General features: G+C 47.7%; 1 protein-coding gene across 4 annotated transcripts in view; it reads left to right on the top strand.

Moving 5' to 3' along the window:
- GPAT4 (glycerol-3-phosphate acyltransferase 4) overlaps positions 1-18,578 on the top strand; it is a 41,247-nt gene extending 22,669 nt beyond the window's left edge. For all 4 annotated transcript variants that reach the window (XM_081200973.1, XM_081200976.1, XM_081200975.1 and 1 more), the window contains exons 2-13: positions 4,183-4,951; positions 9,755-9,824; positions 9,908-10,205; positions 10,551-10,625; positions 11,775-11,864; positions 13,219-13,312; positions 14,075-14,190; positions 14,430-14,485; positions 14,920-15,005; positions 16,597-16,725; positions 16,827-16,906; positions 17,959-18,578. In XM_081200973.1, the coding sequence (XP_081057099.1) occupies positions 4,787-4,951; positions 9,755-9,824; positions 9,908-10,205; positions 10,551-10,625; positions 11,775-11,864; positions 13,219-13,312; positions 14,075-14,190; positions 14,430-14,485; positions 14,920-15,005; positions 16,597-16,725; positions 16,827-16,906; positions 17,959-18,067 (1,368 nt within the window). In that variant the 5' untranslated portion in view covers positions 4,183-4,786 and the 3' untranslated portion in view covers positions 18,068-18,578. The remainder of the gene's footprint in view (positions 1-4,182; positions 4,952-9,754; positions 9,825-9,907; positions 10,206-10,550; positions 10,626-11,774; positions 11,865-13,218; positions 13,313-14,074; positions 14,191-14,429; positions 14,486-14,919; positions 15,006-16,596; positions 16,726-16,826; positions 16,907-17,958) is intronic.
- The last annotated feature ends 278 nt before the right edge of the window (positions 18,579-18,856 follow it).

Below are 18,856 nucleotides of genomic sequence, written 5' to 3'. Positions count from 1 at the left end.
AAGGAGGGGAAATGCCGGATTCGTGGAGAGAGGCATATATTACAGTAATACCTAAAGCAGAGTCAGATATACTTGACGTTAAAAATTACAGACCAATTTCATTGCTTAACAATGATTACAAGATCTTCGCAGGAATAATGGCAAATAGACTAAAGAAATATTTGAATAGAGCGATTCACAAAGATCAAGCTGGATTCCTGCCCGGCAGGCAGATAAAGGATAATGTAAGACATGTAGTTAACATAATTGAATATCTGGACCTCAGGGTTGATATCCCTGCCGCTTTAATCTTTATAGACGCCGAAAAGGCTTTTGATAATGTGTCTTGGCACTTCCTTATAAAATGTATGGAGAAGGTAGGAATAAGAGGACCATTCCTAGAAGGTATAAGGGCAATTTACTCAGCTCAAAGAGCAAGACTAATTATTAACAGTAACCTGACGAACTCATTTATGATCACAAAAGGCACTAGGCAAGGGTGCCCTTTATCACCCCTACTATTTGTTATGGCCCTGGAAGTTATATTGAATAAAATAAGAGAAACACAGGAAATAAGAGGGATTAAAATCGGTATAAAGGAATATAAAGTAAAGGCTTATGCCGACGACCTAGTAATTACAATTGAAGACCCCATAAATGGGATAAATAAAGCTATTGAATTATTGGAGGAATTTGGAAGGTCATCTGGGTTCAGACTAAACAAAGTTAAAACAAAAATGTTGATAAAAAATATAGATGAACAATCTAAAAACAAAATCGAGCTCGAATCCGGGATAAAGACATCGAATAAGGTTAAATATCTGGGTATTTGGGTTTCCCCAAAAAATATAAACCTGGTGGAAGACAACTATAACAGAACTTGGAGAGAGTGTAAAAAAGACCTAGATAGCTGGAGTCGATTACAACTTTCCTGGGAGGGGAGAATGGCTGTCATCAAAATGAATATCCTCCCAAAAATGACATTCCTATTCCAGAATATCCCAGTAATCAGGGGCACAACAATGTTTAAAGACTGGCAGAGAACCCTGTCTAGATTCATCTGGCAGGGTAAAAGGGCTAGGATTAAATATAAGTTGCTCACTGACAGAAGAGACAGAGGAGGGTTCGCGGTCCCGAACATGCAATTGTACTATGAGGCCTCCTGTCTCTGCTGGACTAAAGAATGGATAACTTTAGATAACACGGACCTACTGGACTTGGAGGGCTTCGATGCTAGGTTTGGGTGGCATGCATATTTATGGCAGGATAAGGGGAGAGTACACAAAGGATTCTCCAATCATATTATAAGAGGGGCGTTATTGGAAGTATGGAATAGATGTAAGAACTTGATAGAGAAAGACACCCCATGGTGGCTGTCACCCATCGATATCCTAGCAATTAAGAGACTAAACATGGAAGGTAAAAGGTGGACATATACTGATCTTCTGAGAAGGTCTGATAAAGGATGGGAAATTAGGCCCTATGAGGAGTTAAAAGATAAATTAAATGGATGGTTTCAATTCCATCAAATCAATGCCCTCTGGAACGAGCATAAAAAAGTTGGAATGAGTAAGAACAAATCCAAGTTCCAGTCAGAAATAATAGAGGGGAAATCTAAACTCTTATCCAAAATGTACAACCAATTATTAGACTGGGATACTATGGACGAGGAGGTCAAAGAGGTTATGATCAAATGGGCTATAGATGTAGGACACCCCCTAGAATACGAAAGATGGACAAAACTTTGGAACAAAGATATGAAATTTTCAGCTTGTGTTGGACTCCGAGAAAATATGGAAAAGATGATGTACCGTTGGTACATCACACCAACAAAATTAGCTAAAATGTATAAAACCGGAGACAAGACCTGTTGGAAATGCAAGAAAAAAGAGGGAGACTTCCACCATATGTGGTGGACCTGCGAGGAGGTAAAGAGGTTCTGGAGCTCAATTTATGAGGAATTAAAAAAGATTCTAAAGTACACCTTTCCTAAAAAACCTGAGGCATTCCTTTTAGGAATGGTGGGGGATGAAATCAAGAAAGAGGACCAAACCCTATTCCAGTATGCTACAGTATCTGCTAGGATACTGTTGGCACAGAGTTGGAAAACACCCACTGTCCCAACAATCAGAGATTGGCAAACCAAGCTAATTGAGTATATCGACTTAGCAATAATGACACAGAAGATCAGGCAACAGAAAAACACCAAATTTATTAACGACTGGAATAAATTCCTCTCATACATGGAGACGATCTTAGGTAATATTAAAATTACAGTAGGTATAATATAAAAACCGCGAGGTAGAAACAATGGTCAACAAAAAACACTGCTGATTATATATCATTGAACTACAGCTCACGTTGAGGTGTTGGGAAGTCGAACAATGTAACAGATTTAATATTTTATCTCTTTCTTCCTTGGATCTAAGGGTAATCAGGCAATCCCTTGGGGTCTTTCTATTCAGTCTCCTGCCCAATCTAAATGCTGTTGTTATCTTAAATTCTTCCTCTTCCAAATCTTCCCAAAAGCCAGCAAACTTTTGTGTTAGGAACTCCACCAGGTTGTCTCCTTCGCTCTCGGGAATTAATCTTAATTTCAAATTTCTTTCCTTTCTCTGTAATTCCAATAAAGACAAAGTTGCATCATGTTCATAAACCTTTTTAGCAATCGGCTCTAGCCTCTCCTGTGTCTCTCCAGCAATGCTTCTGGCTTCCTCTGCAATTTTACGTGTTGCAGAGTTTTCTTCAATCAACCTATTTATAGATTCTGTATTACTTGTCACACTTTTTGTGTTCAAGTCCAATCTCGCTGTTAATTCTGTTAATTTCTGTGTATTTTCTGTACTCTGCTTTGTCAAAGTCTCCAAGGATTGGTTTATCTTGAGTAATGCCTGTGTCACTGACTCCATGGAGGCAGCTGTCACTTTTTCTTGTCCTACTGTTCCTGTAGGAGTTAGACCTGTAATTGAGCCTCTTTTCTTTTGTTGCTGCTGTTGCAGTTGTTGTTGCTTAGCTTTGTCTCTGGTGGTTATCTCTTCTGCTGAACCACTCATGTCCCAAGGACGTTCCCACAGAGACAGTCCCCTGATGGAAAATCCCACTGTCTTAAACTGTTACAACCGTTACTTTAAGCCCTCTAGGGGGAGCAAAACAAAATGTCCAAGTGAGGAAACAAAGAAGTTAAAAACAAATATATTAGGAGGCTTGAAAATATATGGTACGACACTTTTTCCAGTAGATACTCTTTCAACACACTCCAATATATTGTAGCAGCCAAGTCTTAAAACTTTGTATCAAAGAAAACTTCCACCATGTAACTTTCCCAAGGGTTTAAAGACAGTTCAGTGCCCTGATGTCTTATTTGGCAGTCCGTTTCAGGGTATTAAAACAGCAGAAGGCTTTTTCTTTTAAGTAAATCATGCAGGTTCTTAATGTCCTCTTTTTTCCTCCCCTCTGCCCTGCTTGCTAGAGGGGAAGTCTGAGTCCAATGTCAGGTTTAAATAGTCAAAGGATACTTCATGCGGATGCAGCTTAACTTTTCCGTTGCTTTAAATGTCATGAAGGCGGGGGAAGGCAGACTTCCTTAATTTTTTCCTTTCCCGTTTTCAGCCAAATTTCAGGTATTTTTAGTTTCAAATAGATGCTCAGTCTTACGGGTTTTTTCAGTCCAAAATTTACAGGAAGGAATCTGCGCTCTCCGTCAATGGCGACGCGGCTTCACCCTGCGGGCTGGGTAGCGACTCTCAGCACCGCGCTCTCCCGATGCCGTTCCGGAGCCTTTAAAAAGGCTCTTTCTGCAGTAAGGGGGGGCGCTTCTGGTGCCCACCGAGTCTTTACAGGCTTCAGCGCCTGTTATTTTAGGGGTCCCCCGCTTGCCGTAGCGGGTCAGACCCGAACTCGCAGAGCAGTTCTCCTCCGGAGCTCGGAAAGAGGACCGCCATTAACGCTGGTGCCGACCGGAAGGACTTTGTCAACAATACACAGACCGGTGGACTTTGTCAACAATACACAGATCTGACTGGCAGGATGAGTTGATCCTTCCCAAGTTTTCTCCTTGCTGTCATTTTAGCGAAAGGTACTCGAGCTTCCCCTTCGCTGCTGTCCTGGAACTGGTAACTCTGTTCCCCTTATCTTACGTTCCCCTCTCCTGTTCTGATATTTCAGTGGCATGGTGTGCCTGACCCTTTCTCTTTCCTCCCCTAGTGTTTGAGACCTGTGAATGCTGCAGTCTCACAGAGCATCTTCCAAAGAAGAGGAAGCACCTGCCAGTTGTGACTTGATCCCAGACGCCCTTGGAATGACACTTGCTGCAGACTCCATGAGAGATTCGGCGCTGGCCCTTGTGTCTCAGTGGCAAGAGCTCTAGCTCTGTAGCCCACCAGGCTTTCCTCCTAATGCTGGGCAAGAGAAGGAGCTCACCTCAGCCTGGCAGAGAGACATTTCATGCCCTTGACAGCTCAGAGGGGCTTCATCCTCGCAGCTTCCTGGGAACTGCTCCCGAGCACATCTCTCCTTGCTCTTGGTGCACTTCGCTGTGGCACTCCTGGTGTGACCTTCGTACTCTTAAGCCTTTGCCATTTCTCTTTGCTCTGTTGCCTGTTTCCGGACTGGATCATGGGGCTTCCTCACCACCCCACAACTGTTGGAGGAAGGGTGTGAACTTTGAAATGGCACCTGTGAAATGCCAGGGACCTTCTGCACACACAAAGTTGCCACTGGTTGACACAAGAACTGGCTGACTGCCCAGGCATCCTCTCTCTGCCTGCCTCAGGATCCCACAGGACACTCGCCTTGCCTGCTGCTCGCCATGTTTCTACTACTGCCCTTTGATAGCTTGGTGGTTAACCTGCTGGGCATTTCCCTGACCGTACTCTTCACTCTGCTCTTGGTTTTCATCATTGTGCCAGCCATTTTTGGAGTTTCCTTTGGCATCCGCCGCCTTTACATGAGAACCCTGCTGCAGATATTCCAGGTGAGTCAAAATTCCTGATGTTGCTGTGAGTGGAAGGCAGCAAGAATTAATACCCTCCACTGGATGGGATGTGTCATCAGTCAGGGTGACTCAGAGCTTTTGGATAGCAGCAGGCTTTGCAATCAACGTTCAGGCAAGGCTTATTATTTGCTCTAGGGCTGGCTCTAGCAGCTGTTGTCAATGCCAAGACTTAGCCCTGGAACGTATGACGTTGGAGTCAACGAAGATGACCCTGAGCAGGTGCAAAGTGCTACTAAATAAGTAACTACAAAGGTTTCCCATGCATCGGCAAGGGGAGAGAGTTTCCAGATCAGAGGGCAGGGTCAAAGAGCCCGTTAGGACTGCCGTCAGTTTTTCTAGAGTTTTAAGAGTGGGCTTTGTGGACCACCTTGCACAAAAGGGTCTCCCTAAGGAGGAGTGGGCACAAGCTCCCCTCTGACACCGTCCAGATCACTTTCTATATGGGCTGTGATTGGTTTGGGAGGCAGAACCCCCCCCCCTGCCCCAGTCTGCTCGTGATGGGCAGCTGTGTGAGCCACTGTGCTCGCGTAAGCAAATCGTATATCATGTTGAGTTTAGCAATTGAGAGAAGAGCAGTCAATGAAAGTGCCTCTGCTCTGCATAATTTTTTTTGTTTCCCTGAGGTCCACATCTCCTGGAACCTAAAGGCACACCGTGGGCCTTTGTGCTCTAGTTCTCTTTCTGATCATTAATTCTGCCAGGCTCTTAGGTGCTGGGCTGGCACAGGCATACCCTTAACTCCATCTAGGAAACATGCTGAGGGTTCCAGCACACTCTCCTCTCTCCTTTTCTTCTTGTCTCTCTCCAGCCCTTCTGTTAGCTGGTTTCAGCATTACATTTACTATTTCTAAAGTGATTTAAAATCAAAGTGTTCTGCAGTAGACCACATCATCCTCATTTGAGCTCAATTTCACCCGAGTTGGTAACAGGCGCACACAACAGATGCTCTTAAATGTCTTTTTAAACATATGTTTAGAAGTGAGGGGTTCAAAGAGAGTGGCATGTCCAATTGCATACCCTGTTCTGAATTGCTTAATTGTGGGCTTACACCGGCTCAGTGCATGTGGGTCACTATTGCAGCTTTCTCTTCATTTCAGTGAGGAAGCTTTGGGCAGACTCATAGAATCATAGAGTTGGAATAGACCACAAGGGCCATCGAGTCCAACCCCCTGCCAAGCAGGAAACACCATCAGAGCACTCCTGACATATGGTTGTCAAGCCTCTGCTTAAAGACCTCCAAAGAAAGAGACTCCACCACACTCCTTGGCAGCAAATTCCACTGTCAAACAGCTCTTACTGTCAGGAAGTTCTTCCTAATGTTTAGGTGGAATCTTCTTTCTTGTAGTTTGGATCCATTGCTCCGTGTCCGCTTCTCTGGAGCAGCAGAAAACAACCTTTCTCCCTCCTCTATGTGACATCCTTTTATATATTTGAACATGGCTATCATATCACCCCTTAACCTCCTCTTCTCCAGGCTAAACATGCCCAGCTCCCTTAGCCGTTCCTCATAAGGCATCGTTTCCAGGCCTTGGACCATTTTGGTTGCCCTCCTCTGGACATGTTCCAGTTTGTCAGTGTCCTTCTTGAACTGTGGTGCCCAGAACTGGACACAGTACTCCAGGTGAGGTCTGACCAGAGCAGAATACAGTGGCACTATATTACTTCCCTTGATCTAGATGCTCTACTCCTATTGATGCAGCCCAGAATTGCATTGGCTTTTTTAGCTGCCACGTCACACTGTTGGCTCATGTCAAGTTTGTGGTCAACCAAGACTCCTAGATCCTTTTCACATGTACTGCTCTCAAGCCAGGTGTCACCCATCTTGTATTGGTGCCTCTCATTTTTTTTGCCCAAGTGCAATACTTTACATTTCTCCCTGTTAAAGTTCATCTTGTTTGTTTTGGCCCAGTTCTCTAATCTGTCAAGGTCGTTTTGAGGTGTGATCCTGTCCTCTGGGGTGTTAGCCACCCCTCCCAGTTTGGTGTCATCTGCAGATTTGATCAGGATGCCCTTGAGTCCATCATCCAAGTCGTTGATAAAGATGTTGAATAAGACCGGGCGCAAGACAGAACCCTGTGGCACCCCACTAGTCACTCTTCTCCAGGATGAAGAGGAACCATTGATGAGCACCCTTTGGGTTCGGTCAGTCAGCCAGTTACAAATCCACTGAGTGGTAGCATAGTCAAGACCGCATTTTACCAGCTTCTTTACAAGAATATCATGGGGCACCTTGTCAAATGCCTTGCTGAAATCAAGGTAGGCTACATCCACTGCGTTCCCTTCATCTACCAGGCTCTTCTGAACTCTGAGAAGCATATCTTAACCAGTTTTAGAATCCTCATTTCAGAACCATACCAAGAAATGCTGCAGTGTTCTCAGCCTGAGAGATGGTTGTGTGCTTCCTCCACTGGTGGAGAAAAAGCCTGTTGATCGAGGAGGAGTGTAGGCCTGTGGTGCAAGTTTAGTGCCCTGAATATTTTAGTCCTTAGCTGTGTACCAGTGCAGCAGGGAGGAGGAACAGAAGGCAACCAGGAGTCCAGTTGTGGGTATATGGTGCCTTGGAGGGGAGAGGCTGACCTGGGCATAAGGGGGAAATGAGGCTGGCTTCAGGCAATCACTTGAAAAGCTGCCCAGGGTTGTGTCTTGTTCTGTGGCTGGTTGGGGCAGAAAATTAGGAGCACTGGAGGTGGCAGGGCAGGGAGAACTTTGCCTGGCTAGGTTGCGTGAACCCAGAACTGGCCCAGCAATTGGGCAGGGTGAGGCCACTGCCTCAGGTGGCAGAAGCCCCCCAGGCGGCACTCCCGGGGGTGCTCCACTGCCTCCGTCAGTGATGATGAAGCACTGCCACCAACAATGCCAATTTCAGGCAAGACTGCAGCCATTTTGAACAGGATCTCACCAAAAACCAGCCCAATCTTGTTTGAAATGTGCCCAGCAGCGCATGTGGCTGCGTTTGCAGGTATGGGCAGGGGGTGGTGAGTGGGCAGGGGCAGGGCAGGGCAGGGCGGCACTTCCCGTTTTGCATCAATCTGCCAAAGAGGATGTGGTGTCCCTGCATGAACCACGTTGACGTGCATCTTCTGCCGCAACCAGCTGTCTGCTTCATGTCAGTTCCAGAGGTCAAGTAGGCAAAATCTGGCAAGGGCATTAGGCAACAAGCAGAGCTCTGGCCCTGACTGGGTTAAGCTGGCTTCTTGCTGTTCCTCATGTAACTTGGAAGTCAGCTGGAGAAAGGATGTGTGTGCAGGTATGGTTTTCCCTTTCCTGAACTTCCAAGGATTTGCTTTTTTATTTCAACAAATACCATACTGACCTGAATAAAGCTGCACTTCCCCCCAAATTCTAACCGTGAAAAGTTAAAGTGTGGCTTATATTCGCGACCTTATGGTATGCAGCCAGGAGCGTGGGAGTCCGGGAAGGGAGAGAGCGAGGAAGGGGAAAGGCTGCTGACAATGCAACACACACGAACACACACACACACACACACACACACACACACAGTATGCAGCCAGGAGCAGCAAGGAAGGGAACGACTTATATTCAGGTATCCCCCCCCCCCGCTCCAATTTAAAAGCTGCGGCTTATATTCAGGTGCGGCTTATTTTCGGGCCAATACGGTGCTTTGGAAAAGCTTTGACTGGACCAGCCCTTTCCTATTTTTCAGGCCTCCCGCTTCGTGGGCTGGAAGCCTCCACAGGCTGCTATTGTTATGATCCAGGTCCACAGATTGTTTTTCCAGTCCCATCCTTCCCAGAATTTGATTCGGATATATTTATTTATTTTAAGCGTTTCATGGGCTGTATTTTTCTGAGAGGACAGCATCTGAAGCAGGCTACCAAAAAGAAAGAAAGATTACAAGCATCAGTAAGCAACACTAGCATTTCAATTGCCATCAGTAAAACAGGCAATACAAACCAGGCACTGCAGCCAGAGAAAGGCATCCACAACCAGATTAAACCAGCAACCAGTGAAAGCATCCTGTTTGCCTGTGAGACAGGCCTTTGTTTATTATGAGGGGCCAGGTCTGCCCTTGTCGGAGCAGGGAACTCAACAAACCCCACTAGGCAAAGCAGCCTTGTGTCCTGTTCATTCTCCTCTAAGTCGCTGCTCCTCCTAGCCTGGTGTTGCCCACCCTGATTCATAGTGGCTTTCCGAGGTCCTATCCCAGCCACTCGCAGTCTTACCAGCTTAGGCTGCTGGGGGTTGCTTTCCTGCAAACCTAAGAGAGAGCTTCCTGGAGCAGACGAAGGGCCCATTGTCCTCTTCCTCATCCAACAACAGACAACCAAGCATCCAGAAAGCTGACAAGCGAGTGATGAAGCCAGTGGCCACCCCTGTTTATCTCCAAGATCTGGTATTCAGAGGTGAACTACTAAATGGAGATGTGACTGTTGCCCATTTGTAGGGCAGAAGGCAGGAAGGCAACTAGTAGGGGGGAGCCAGAGCCAAGTCAATCTACTTTTGTCCCCATCCTTCTCCTTTGCCGAGTTCCACAAGGGCAACATGGAGGCAGTGGTGATGGAGGAAGAGGAAGCTGACTTGGTTGTAGGCAGGCTGGTCTAAAAGCAGACTGAAGTTGGTGGGACAGTTCCCCATTCACCCTAATGGACCAGCCCCCGCTGTTTTCACTCTGGTGGTTGGTCCACCCATCCTCTTTCCTGAACTTGTCCAGCTGTTTTGAAAGCCATCTGTGTGTCTCTTGCCACATTTCACAGGAGCGAGTTCCAGGTCAGTTGTGTGTGATTGGTAGGATTCTCCTTTTTCCACTCTGTTGTCTTGCAGTGGGCAACGCTTAGGATTGAGCGTGGGGCCAAAGAGAAGAAGCACCCGCTTTATAAGCCCTATGTGAATGGTAAGAGGCCTTGCTGCCGTCTCTCTGGGGGAGGAGGGGGGGGTGTGGCGGGTTTCGTTCCCCTCACTGTGTGTCTGCTGCAGGGATCATTGCAAAGGAGCCCACTTCCTTGGAGGAGGAGATCAAAGAGATCCGGCGGAGTGGTAGCAACAAGGCCCTGGATGCCCCCGAGTTTGAACTCTCCGACATCTTCTACTTCTGCCGCAAGGGCATCGAGACCATCATGGATGATGAGGTGACCAAGCGCTTCTCGGCTGAAGAGCTGCAGTCTTGGAACTTGCTGAGCAGGACCAACTACAATTTCCACTACATCAGCCTGCGCCTCACAGTCCTCTGGGGCCTGGGCGTCCTGATCCGCTACTGCTTCCTCCTGCCACTCAGGTAGGGCCTGGGGCCTCTCCGGGGAAAGACTGAGCTGGGTGATGGCCCCACCGCAACCGGGGCTCCCTATGGTCCAGGGATGGGGAACCTGTGGCCCTCCAGCCAGTGTTGGACATCAATGCCCATCTGCTCCTGCCAGCAGGGGTAGTTCTTGGGGATGATGGGAGTGTAGCCGAGCAACATCTGGAAGAACCTCCCCACTTGCTCCAGAATGAAAGCTTGGGGGGGGGTGTTTCATGTTGTGCCTGCCCCATGGTGGAACTATGTTAGTGGCTGGGGTACCAGTGCAGTTGGTGGTCCTGCCTCTTCAGGGTTCTCATCTCTCTCTCCCCCCCCCCCCCGCAGGGTAGCTCTGGCTTTCACTGGCATTAGCCTCTTGGTGACTGGCACAACCATGGTGGGTTATTTGCCCAACGGAAGGTGAGTTCTCAATAGTGGACCCCTACAAAGATCACCACCTGGCAACAGGTGCTGGAATACTCTTAACTTGCTTTGGGTACTGGGATTAAGGAGCAAACGTCAGAGGAAAACTAATGGATTTAAATGTGGACTCCCTGTTTCTGCTCTTGTCTCTCTGGTCAGGCTCTGTTGATTCAACCTTCATATCACCATTTTGCCCTCGGGCAATTAAACGTGGAACAAAAGTGGGCAAGACTTTTTTTTTTGTATTCTTCTCTATTTGGGTGGTGGGAAGGGGGAATTGCCCTCAGCATCTCAAGAAAATTTGAATAACTGAACAAGAATCTTAAAAAAAAGGCAGAGCAAAGGAGAAATAGAACTCTGTTAAGATGACGCCGGTCTCACTAAAAGGTCAGAGCTTATCAGTATATCCAGAAGGATATATATCCTTTCTGCCTTTCACCCCAACCCTCTTGAGTCACACCAGTCCAAAGGGGGCTTCCCTGAGATCTCCCTCTTTTTGCATTGTGCAAAAAGCAACTTGTGAGGAAGCACCCCCACCACAGGGCTGCTGTTGCACAGGCTTCACACGGCAGGCTCCAGCCCTTTCTTAAAAGTGGATCCATTGACCAAAGCCACCAGTCCAGGAAAATGGCAGGATCCTTCTGTCTGGATTTGGAGTCGTTCCTCATCAGGGGATCAGAAGAAGAAAAGGATGGCTGCGGTTTTCTCTTTTAAAGCCATGCTGCCACCTGTTCCTTCATGTAGTCCTATCTGGTTGGTGATTTTGAAAGCCAGCTGCTTCCAGAGGGAGGTGCTAAAGGTTGCCTGGTATGTGGGCATTTGGAGATGTGTGTCTTCCTCTTTTCTTTAGGTTTGTAAGTGCTATTTTGAGGAAAGCAGGGGCACCTAGACATAGATGGTTACTCTATGCTATAGCCATTGTGATAGTGTGTTTTTAATAGATTTTTAAAATAAACATATGCACATAGTTTTAATATTTAATATTAAGCATTCTTTTACGGTTTATACAGTAGTTGTTATTTTCTTTTTTCTAGCTGTTCCTATTTTATCTGCAAGCTACTCTGAGTACCTATTAGGGAAAAGGGTGGAGAATGAATGAATAGCCACAACAACAACTTTCAATTTAATCAGGTGCTTGCCCTTTAGGTGCAAAGAGTTCCTGAGCAGGCACGTTCATCTGATGTGCTACCGGATCTGTGTGCGAGCTCTCACAGCTATCATCACCTACCACCACCGGTATGGAGGGGATGGGAGGGAGGTTGTAGTACACGTGCCCAGAAAAGGGGGAATGTTGACTGGGGCCTGTGTCTTGGCTGCGTTTCTGTGGCTTTCATTTAAAAAAACAGAAAGAGGAGGGAACAAGTTTTTAGGTCTTATGGCTGCAAAAAGAATGCCTGATAATGTGAGAAGCCAGGAAGGTGGTTGAACAAGAATCCCAATAGTCAGAGGGTACGATCAGTGCCTTTACAGCTCCTCCTTATGTCTTCTTAAATGAAGCATCAGCAAAACATCTGTACAGCAACACTGAAACACGCAGAAGCAAAAGAAAGCTATTATTAAAATCACTGGCTGTTCAAGGGACATTTAAAGCAACTGCATAGGCCTGTTGACATTAGAAAGTCTTCAAGAGAAATGTGAAAGTCAAAAGCAATGGTTCCTGATGACTCTCTGTGTCCTGGCTCACGGCCTCAGTATCCGCTCTAAGTACTGGATACATGGTTCAGCCATTCATAAGCTGTGTTCATAAGCAAAGATGCTGTCCCAATACTTCCCAGGTTCCTCCTGCTCTGCTTTTAAAGACGCTTGCCTAGAGCTTGCACAGCTTCTCCTGATTCTGATGCTATGGAGAACTAGGGCTGCATGTCCTCCGTGTGCTAATGGCACTGTGCTCCGAAACACCTAAGGACCGCTCCCGGTGGTTTCACATAGAGGTTAAATAGCATTGGCTACAAAATAGTGCTCTGTGGAACCCCCTAGCACAGGTGCCAGGGAATGAACACTCTTAAAGTGCTCCTCTCATGGGGAGGAATAGAACCCCTGTGCCCATTGCACAGAGTCAGTCTCAGGGGAATACTGTGGTCAGTGGTCTCAAAAGCCAGCGAGAGATTGAATCATAGTAACAGAGCTGTACTCCCCTGATACAGGGGCAACCAAGGCCTATTTAGTTCTGAAAGTCAGGTTTAAACCCAGATTTGAGCTGGATAATCAGTGTCATCTGCCACTGTCCCCAAGAATGACATGTTTAGCAATGTAGAATACATTGTGCAAACATGGGACACAAATTACTATAATTTATATGGGTGATAGATCTGAGGTTTCTTTGACGCAGAACTTCAGGATTGTTGGTTTGTTTGTTTTTTAAGTTCAGAACACATAAAAACCTGATTGTATCTACTGTGTGTGAACTGTGCCATTATCTGTGTGGCAGGGCATTGAGGTTGCTTGTTCCTTAAGGATAGACATTGGGGGAAGGAGGACACGTGGAAGGAGGCCCCCTGCGGAATGCTTTTCCAGGACAGGCTGAGCACAAGGCTTCAGCCTTTTTCTTTTTCTTTTCTTTGGCTAATCTCTTTTTCTTTCCCAACTTCAGGGAAAACAGACCCCGCAATGGAGGAATCTGTGTGGCTAACCACACGTCCCCGATTGATGTCATAATTCTGGCCAGTGATGGTTACTATGCTATGGTGAGGATGGAGAACCGTGTGTGTGTGTGTGTGTGTGTGTGTGTGTGTGTGTGTGAGGAGGATCACTGTGTAGCAGCAGAAGGTTCTTGAACATAACCTTTATTGAAAATACTGGATTCGTTTTTGAAAAATCAGGGCCATTGCCCAATTCTGTCAGGCAGCATTGGTGGCACTGGGTTGTTTTTAAACCAATCTGTCAATGTGCCCCTCCCAACAGCCATGGGGAGGAAGCATGTTCTGTTCATGCTGCTACGATGTGCCCACCACCCAAAGGAACAGTCATAAGATAGGACTGTGGAGGCCGTTTGAACTCTCCTTGAGCATCCTCACTGCTCCTGCCTTTTTCTTGAACCTTGGGAGCTCCTCTGCAGGCAGATGGGGGAATCCTTTGGCGCCCTTGGTGGTCTCTGGAGAATGTCGGGTGCTTGGGTGGTCTGCTGCAGCAATTTGCACACTCCTCAGCTTCTTAGACAAGAGAGGCCTGTGTTCCTCTGCCACCCTCCCTGAGGACCCTGTGCTTTTGGACAAAGGGAGGACAGGTGTCTCCCACATTCCATGATGGGTGGGTAGCAGTCAGGTCCCACATTCTCACCTTCCTTAACGCTTGGCATTCCTGCGGGATGGAGAGTTTTATACAGACAAGGTATCTTCCTCTGCAAGTAGAGCTGCTTGATGTTGGCATGGCTGTCTTAATGGGAGGCTGCTGAACCAAAGTCTCCCCCCACACCCTGACTGACCTATGACCTCTTTTCTGTTCCTCAGGTGGGCCAGGTCCATGGGGGGCTCATGGGGGTAATCCAGAGGGCCATGGTCAAGGCTTGTCCCCATGTCTGGTTTGAACGCTCGGAGGTGAAGGATCGCCACCTGGTGGCTAAAAGGTGGGTGCACAATCTGTCCCTGCTCCATATGCCCAGCAGGCAAGGCTTGTGGGTTGTGCTGTGTATGGTCTGGGGAGTTGCAGCTCTGACTGGTGACAGACTTGGCTACCTGGCTGATTTGAAGTTGAGGAGCTTGCTTGGTGGTTGCTGGGGCTGCTGGAATCTTCTTCTGGATCAGCCAGGCATGTACCTCTCAGTGATACACACACATGCTCTCTCTCTCTCCTTTCTACCTGCAGGCTGTCCGAACATGCTCATGATAAAAATAAATTGCCCATCCTTATTTTCCCTGAAGGTAAGCAAGAATTAAGGAAGAAGGGTTAAGTCCCAGGGCTCTCTATAGTCATGGTGCCCCAGCCACAGGACGGATGAAAGCATCCTATTAAACATATAAACTGTAGAGGCAAGTAAAGGCTGGAGGGACTCACAGTCCTGAATTCCAAGTACCTAACAGAAAGCAGCCACTTGGGTGGGTAGAGACTGAAGGCCACTCTATCCCTGCATCTCTATGGCCCACAACTTCTTGGCTTGGTATGGTTCACCACTGAAAATACGTTCTGTTTGAAATTGGATGTGCCACTCAGACTTCATTGAAAGCTATGCCCTTGATTTATGCCGCATTCTCACAAATACACAGGCTTCCCCACCCTACCCCAACCCCATGGGTAAGTCCTCTGTCCCACCATTGGTGATCCCTGTTCCTACAGAAATGGCCATTTCTCTTCACAGGCACTTGCATCAACAACACTTCCGTGATGATGTTCAAGAAAGGGAGCTTTGAGATTGGTGCCACTGTTTATCCGGTTGCTATCAAGGTGAGAGCTGTTACCATTGAACAAAGCACCCTGAAGCTTGCTAGGTAGGCCTTGGGGACTGGAGGATAATGCCACTGTGGTCTGTATGGAGCCAGGAATGCTGGAGAGTTGAGAAGCCCTGGGAATTTCTGACAAGAGGTTCCAGAATCTTGTACTATGCAACACAGGCCCTGCAACTTTTCACAACCTCTCAGCCTGTTATGCCATTGAAAGTACAGTGGTGCCCCGCAAGACGAATGCCTCGCAAGACGAAAAACTCGCTAGACGAAAGGGTTTTTCGGTTTTGCATTGCTTCGCTAGACGAATTTCCCTATGGGCTTGCTTCGCAAGCCGAAAACGTCTTGCGCTTTTTTCTTAAAGCCGCTTGAAGAGGCGCAGTTGCGACGGACCGTGCTTCGCAAGACGAAAAGACATGCGGAACGAATTATTTTCATCTTGCGAGGCACCACTGTATTTACTCTTGGGCTTTACATTGGACACGTTCCACTGGGGAGTTCTGTAGATGAGCCACCTTGGAATGATTGGGAGTGATCCCCATTTATTCATCGGGACTTTCATAGGAGAATTCCCCACTAGCCTATGCCTATTTGGACTAAATTTCAGATCCATGGAATTTGTTTGGGGCACATTCAAAACTTGCATGAGCATGTAGAGAGTTGGGTAAAGCAGGCCACTGCACGATGGCACACAGACAGAGGAATTTCAGCTGCATTGCTCTACACCTTGGGGTGGGGACCTATGGCCCTTCTTGAACTTTAAGCTCTCATCAGTTCCAGCAAACATGGCCAGTGGCCAGGAATGAAGGAAGTTCTAGGTCTTCAGCAACATCTGCAGGTTCCCCACACTTGGTCTTCCCCACAGTGAAAACTGGGCATGTTGCTCTCTCAGCCTAATTTACTGATCTCATGGGGTTGTTGTGAGGATAGAACAGGATAATCTCATGTAAACTGATCTGAGCTCCTTGAAGGAAGAGCTGGACACTGCTGTTTAAGAAGGATGTGGACAAGCTGGAAGGTGTGCAGAGGAGGGCAACCAGGGTGATCAAGGGTCTGGAAACTAGCCTGAGGAGGAAGAGGGGTTGATGGAGTTTGGTATGTTTAGCTTGAATAAGACTGAAAGGTGAGATGATAGCCATATTCAAACATTGTAAGGACTATCACATGGAAGAGGGAGCAAGCTTGTTTTCTCCTGCTCCGGAGGGGAGGACCCAAACCAGTGGGTTCAAATTACAAGAAAGGAGATTCCGTCTAAACACCAGGAATAACTTTCTGACAATAAGAGCTGCTCAACAGTGGAACAGACTTCCTCAGAAGGTGGTGGACTATCCTTCATTGGAGGTTTTTAGACAGAGATTCGATGGACATCTGTCAGAGATTCTGTAGTTGCAGAGTGTTGGACTAGATGCCTCTTGAGTTCCCTTCCAACTTTATGATTCTATGGATGCAAATATCATAAATGGAAATCCTTTATTGAAAGGCAGTTCCTACAGGCATATTTCTTGCCGTGTGTTGAATGTGGCATAAACCTCTTTTGCTTTCAGGAGGTGTTGAGTTCTCTACCTTCCCCTCCCTCCCCTCCTTTTGTCCTTCAGTATGACCCTCAATTTGGAGACGCCTTTTTTAACAGCAGCAAATACGGCATGGTGACTTATCTGCTCAGGATGATGACCAGCTGGGCTATAGTTTGCAGTGTCTGGTACCTGCCGCCAATGACCAGAGAGGTGGGTACCTGAACTTGGAGTAGGGTTGTTATCAGAGAAATGGCAGCCATCCCCACCAGGCTCCTTTCTGCAAATTCCAACCAGCCTTTGTTCTTTTTTAGCCTGATGAAGATGCTGTGCAATTTGCCAATCGGGTGAAGTCTGCCATTGCTAGGCAAGGGGGTCTTGTGGATCTCCTGTGGTGAGTCCTGAAGCTGATGGATCGGGAGGATGGGGAGAAGCTGGGAGTCATGCCATTGGTCCACCTGACCCAGTGATCTGGGCACATTTTGCTTGGAAAGCAATGGCTCTACCTCTGAGCTCTGCCCACTCAGGGAAGGGCCATGAGAGCAGCATCTTCCTTACCTGCAGAAGGACCCTAGTTCAGTCCCCAAAGGCATGTGTGGGCAGGAGACGTCCCTTGCTGAAAACCCTGGAGAGCCTCTGTCAGGGCAGACATTCCTGGGTTAGATCAGCCAATGGTCTGCATTTGTATAAGGCAGCTTCCTAAGTTTCTGTGTCACAGCCATGTTGGGATGTGGATGGGACTCTATCCTGGCTAAATCTGTGGCTTCCTTGGGCTCAGTCTACATGTTAAGATTCCTGCATTGCAGGAGTTTGGAATAGATGATCCTCCAGGTCCCTTCCAAGTCTATGATTCTATAATTATGCAGAAGTCCATAGTTCTTCCTACTACATTTTTAAGAGCTCAAAATCAGCTGTATGCCAGTAGAAGAAGCCTCCTTCACCTTTAAAAGATGTGGGGAGGTTGATTTTAAGCTGGAAAAGAATAGGGAGAGTAAAGACTTCAGCAATGTTTCCATGTTTGGCAGCAGCCTGCGTAGGATGTTCTCTGTTTAAAGACCAATGTGGTGGGGAGAACCATGGACACCGGCCTCAGCTGTGGCTTGAGCCTCCAGCAACCCAAAGCTAGCTGCCTGTAGCCTGCAGCGTCTCTGCAGCCAGCCGCCGCTGAGCGTTTTCCACAGTGGATGGATTATGGGAGTGGGGCTGGCCAAGCAGCCTTGAAGGCGCTGGCTGTGGTGGGGTAAGCCCATGCGCCTGAGGCTCCCTCCTTAGCACTGCCACATGATAAATCTGCACACAGCGGCTGTGAGTAGAATTTGCAAGTGCAGTTTTTCCCTTCCTGCTTGCCAGGGCTGTACGTTCCCTCTTGCATGCTGGTGCTTTTAGCCAACAGGGGAGTAATTTTCTTTTCTTGTCCGTCTGCCCTCTCCCTCTCTCTTTTTCTAGGGACGGAGGCCTGAAGAGGGAAAAGGTGAAGGACACCTTCAAGGAAGAGCAGCAGAAGCTCTACAGCAAAATGGTTGTGGGCAACCATGAAGACCGAAGCCGCTCCTGAGCTTCGTGGAGCAGGGGCTGCTGCGGGACTGACAGCCTCCACCTCCTCCCAGCCTTCTGGAGCACATCCTTGGCTGAGCGGCCGCTCCAGCCCAAGGTGGTGCTGCCCAGAGGCTCATCAGCAAGAGGCCTTATTTCAGCTGCAATGGCTTGGCTCGCTGCTTAGACAGCCACAGTGGAGAACCTTTCCCACAATGGGAGTGGCTGGATGGGCTGCCCCACGTTTTGTATCTGTGTGACGGTGCTGGAGAATGCCTGAGTGTGTGTGTGCGCATGTGTGCCTGCACTGGAAGCTGCTGTGGTTGCAAGAGCAGCTGGACTAGTTGTGCCCCTGCTGCCTGTGGTAGGTGCCCCCAGCAGCTTCCTCTGCCCTTTGCAGCCCCAGGGAAAGGCTCTGTCCTCTTTGCATTCTGTCTTTTCACTCTTTCTCTCCCCCCCCCCCAAAAAAAGAGAACTGACTGAGACTGCATAGGGTCCCTTTGCATTTTTTAATTAAAATATATAGAGATGGAGCTTTGTGCTGAATAATCCCTCTGCTGTTTTTCAAATGGAACCGCAAAGATGGTGCAGCGCTTTGGCTCTCAAAACTGGGAAGGGGCCTCCTTAAAAGAAGTGCCAGGTTAAGGAAGGTACAAGGCCTTTCCCCTTCCTCTTTGGCATCGTGTCTGTGTGTGTGTGTGTGTGTGTGTGTGTGTGTGTGTGTCCTACATGGACACAAGTGGCTGGGTGCAGAAGTGGCTGCACTCTGTTAGAGGGCAGTGAGATGGCCAGTTTGGTACACAGAAAATAT

The sequence above is a fragment of the Podarcis bocagei genome (assembly GCF_964188305.1).
Source record: "Podarcis bocagei genome assembly, chromosome: 7".
In the NCBI taxonomy this organism is placed as follows: domain Eukaryota; kingdom Metazoa; phylum Chordata; class Lepidosauria; order Squamata; family Lacertidae; genus Podarcis; species Podarcis bocagei.
Note: the sequence above shows the minus strand (reverse complement) of the source record. Positions and strands in the feature narration are given on the sequence as shown.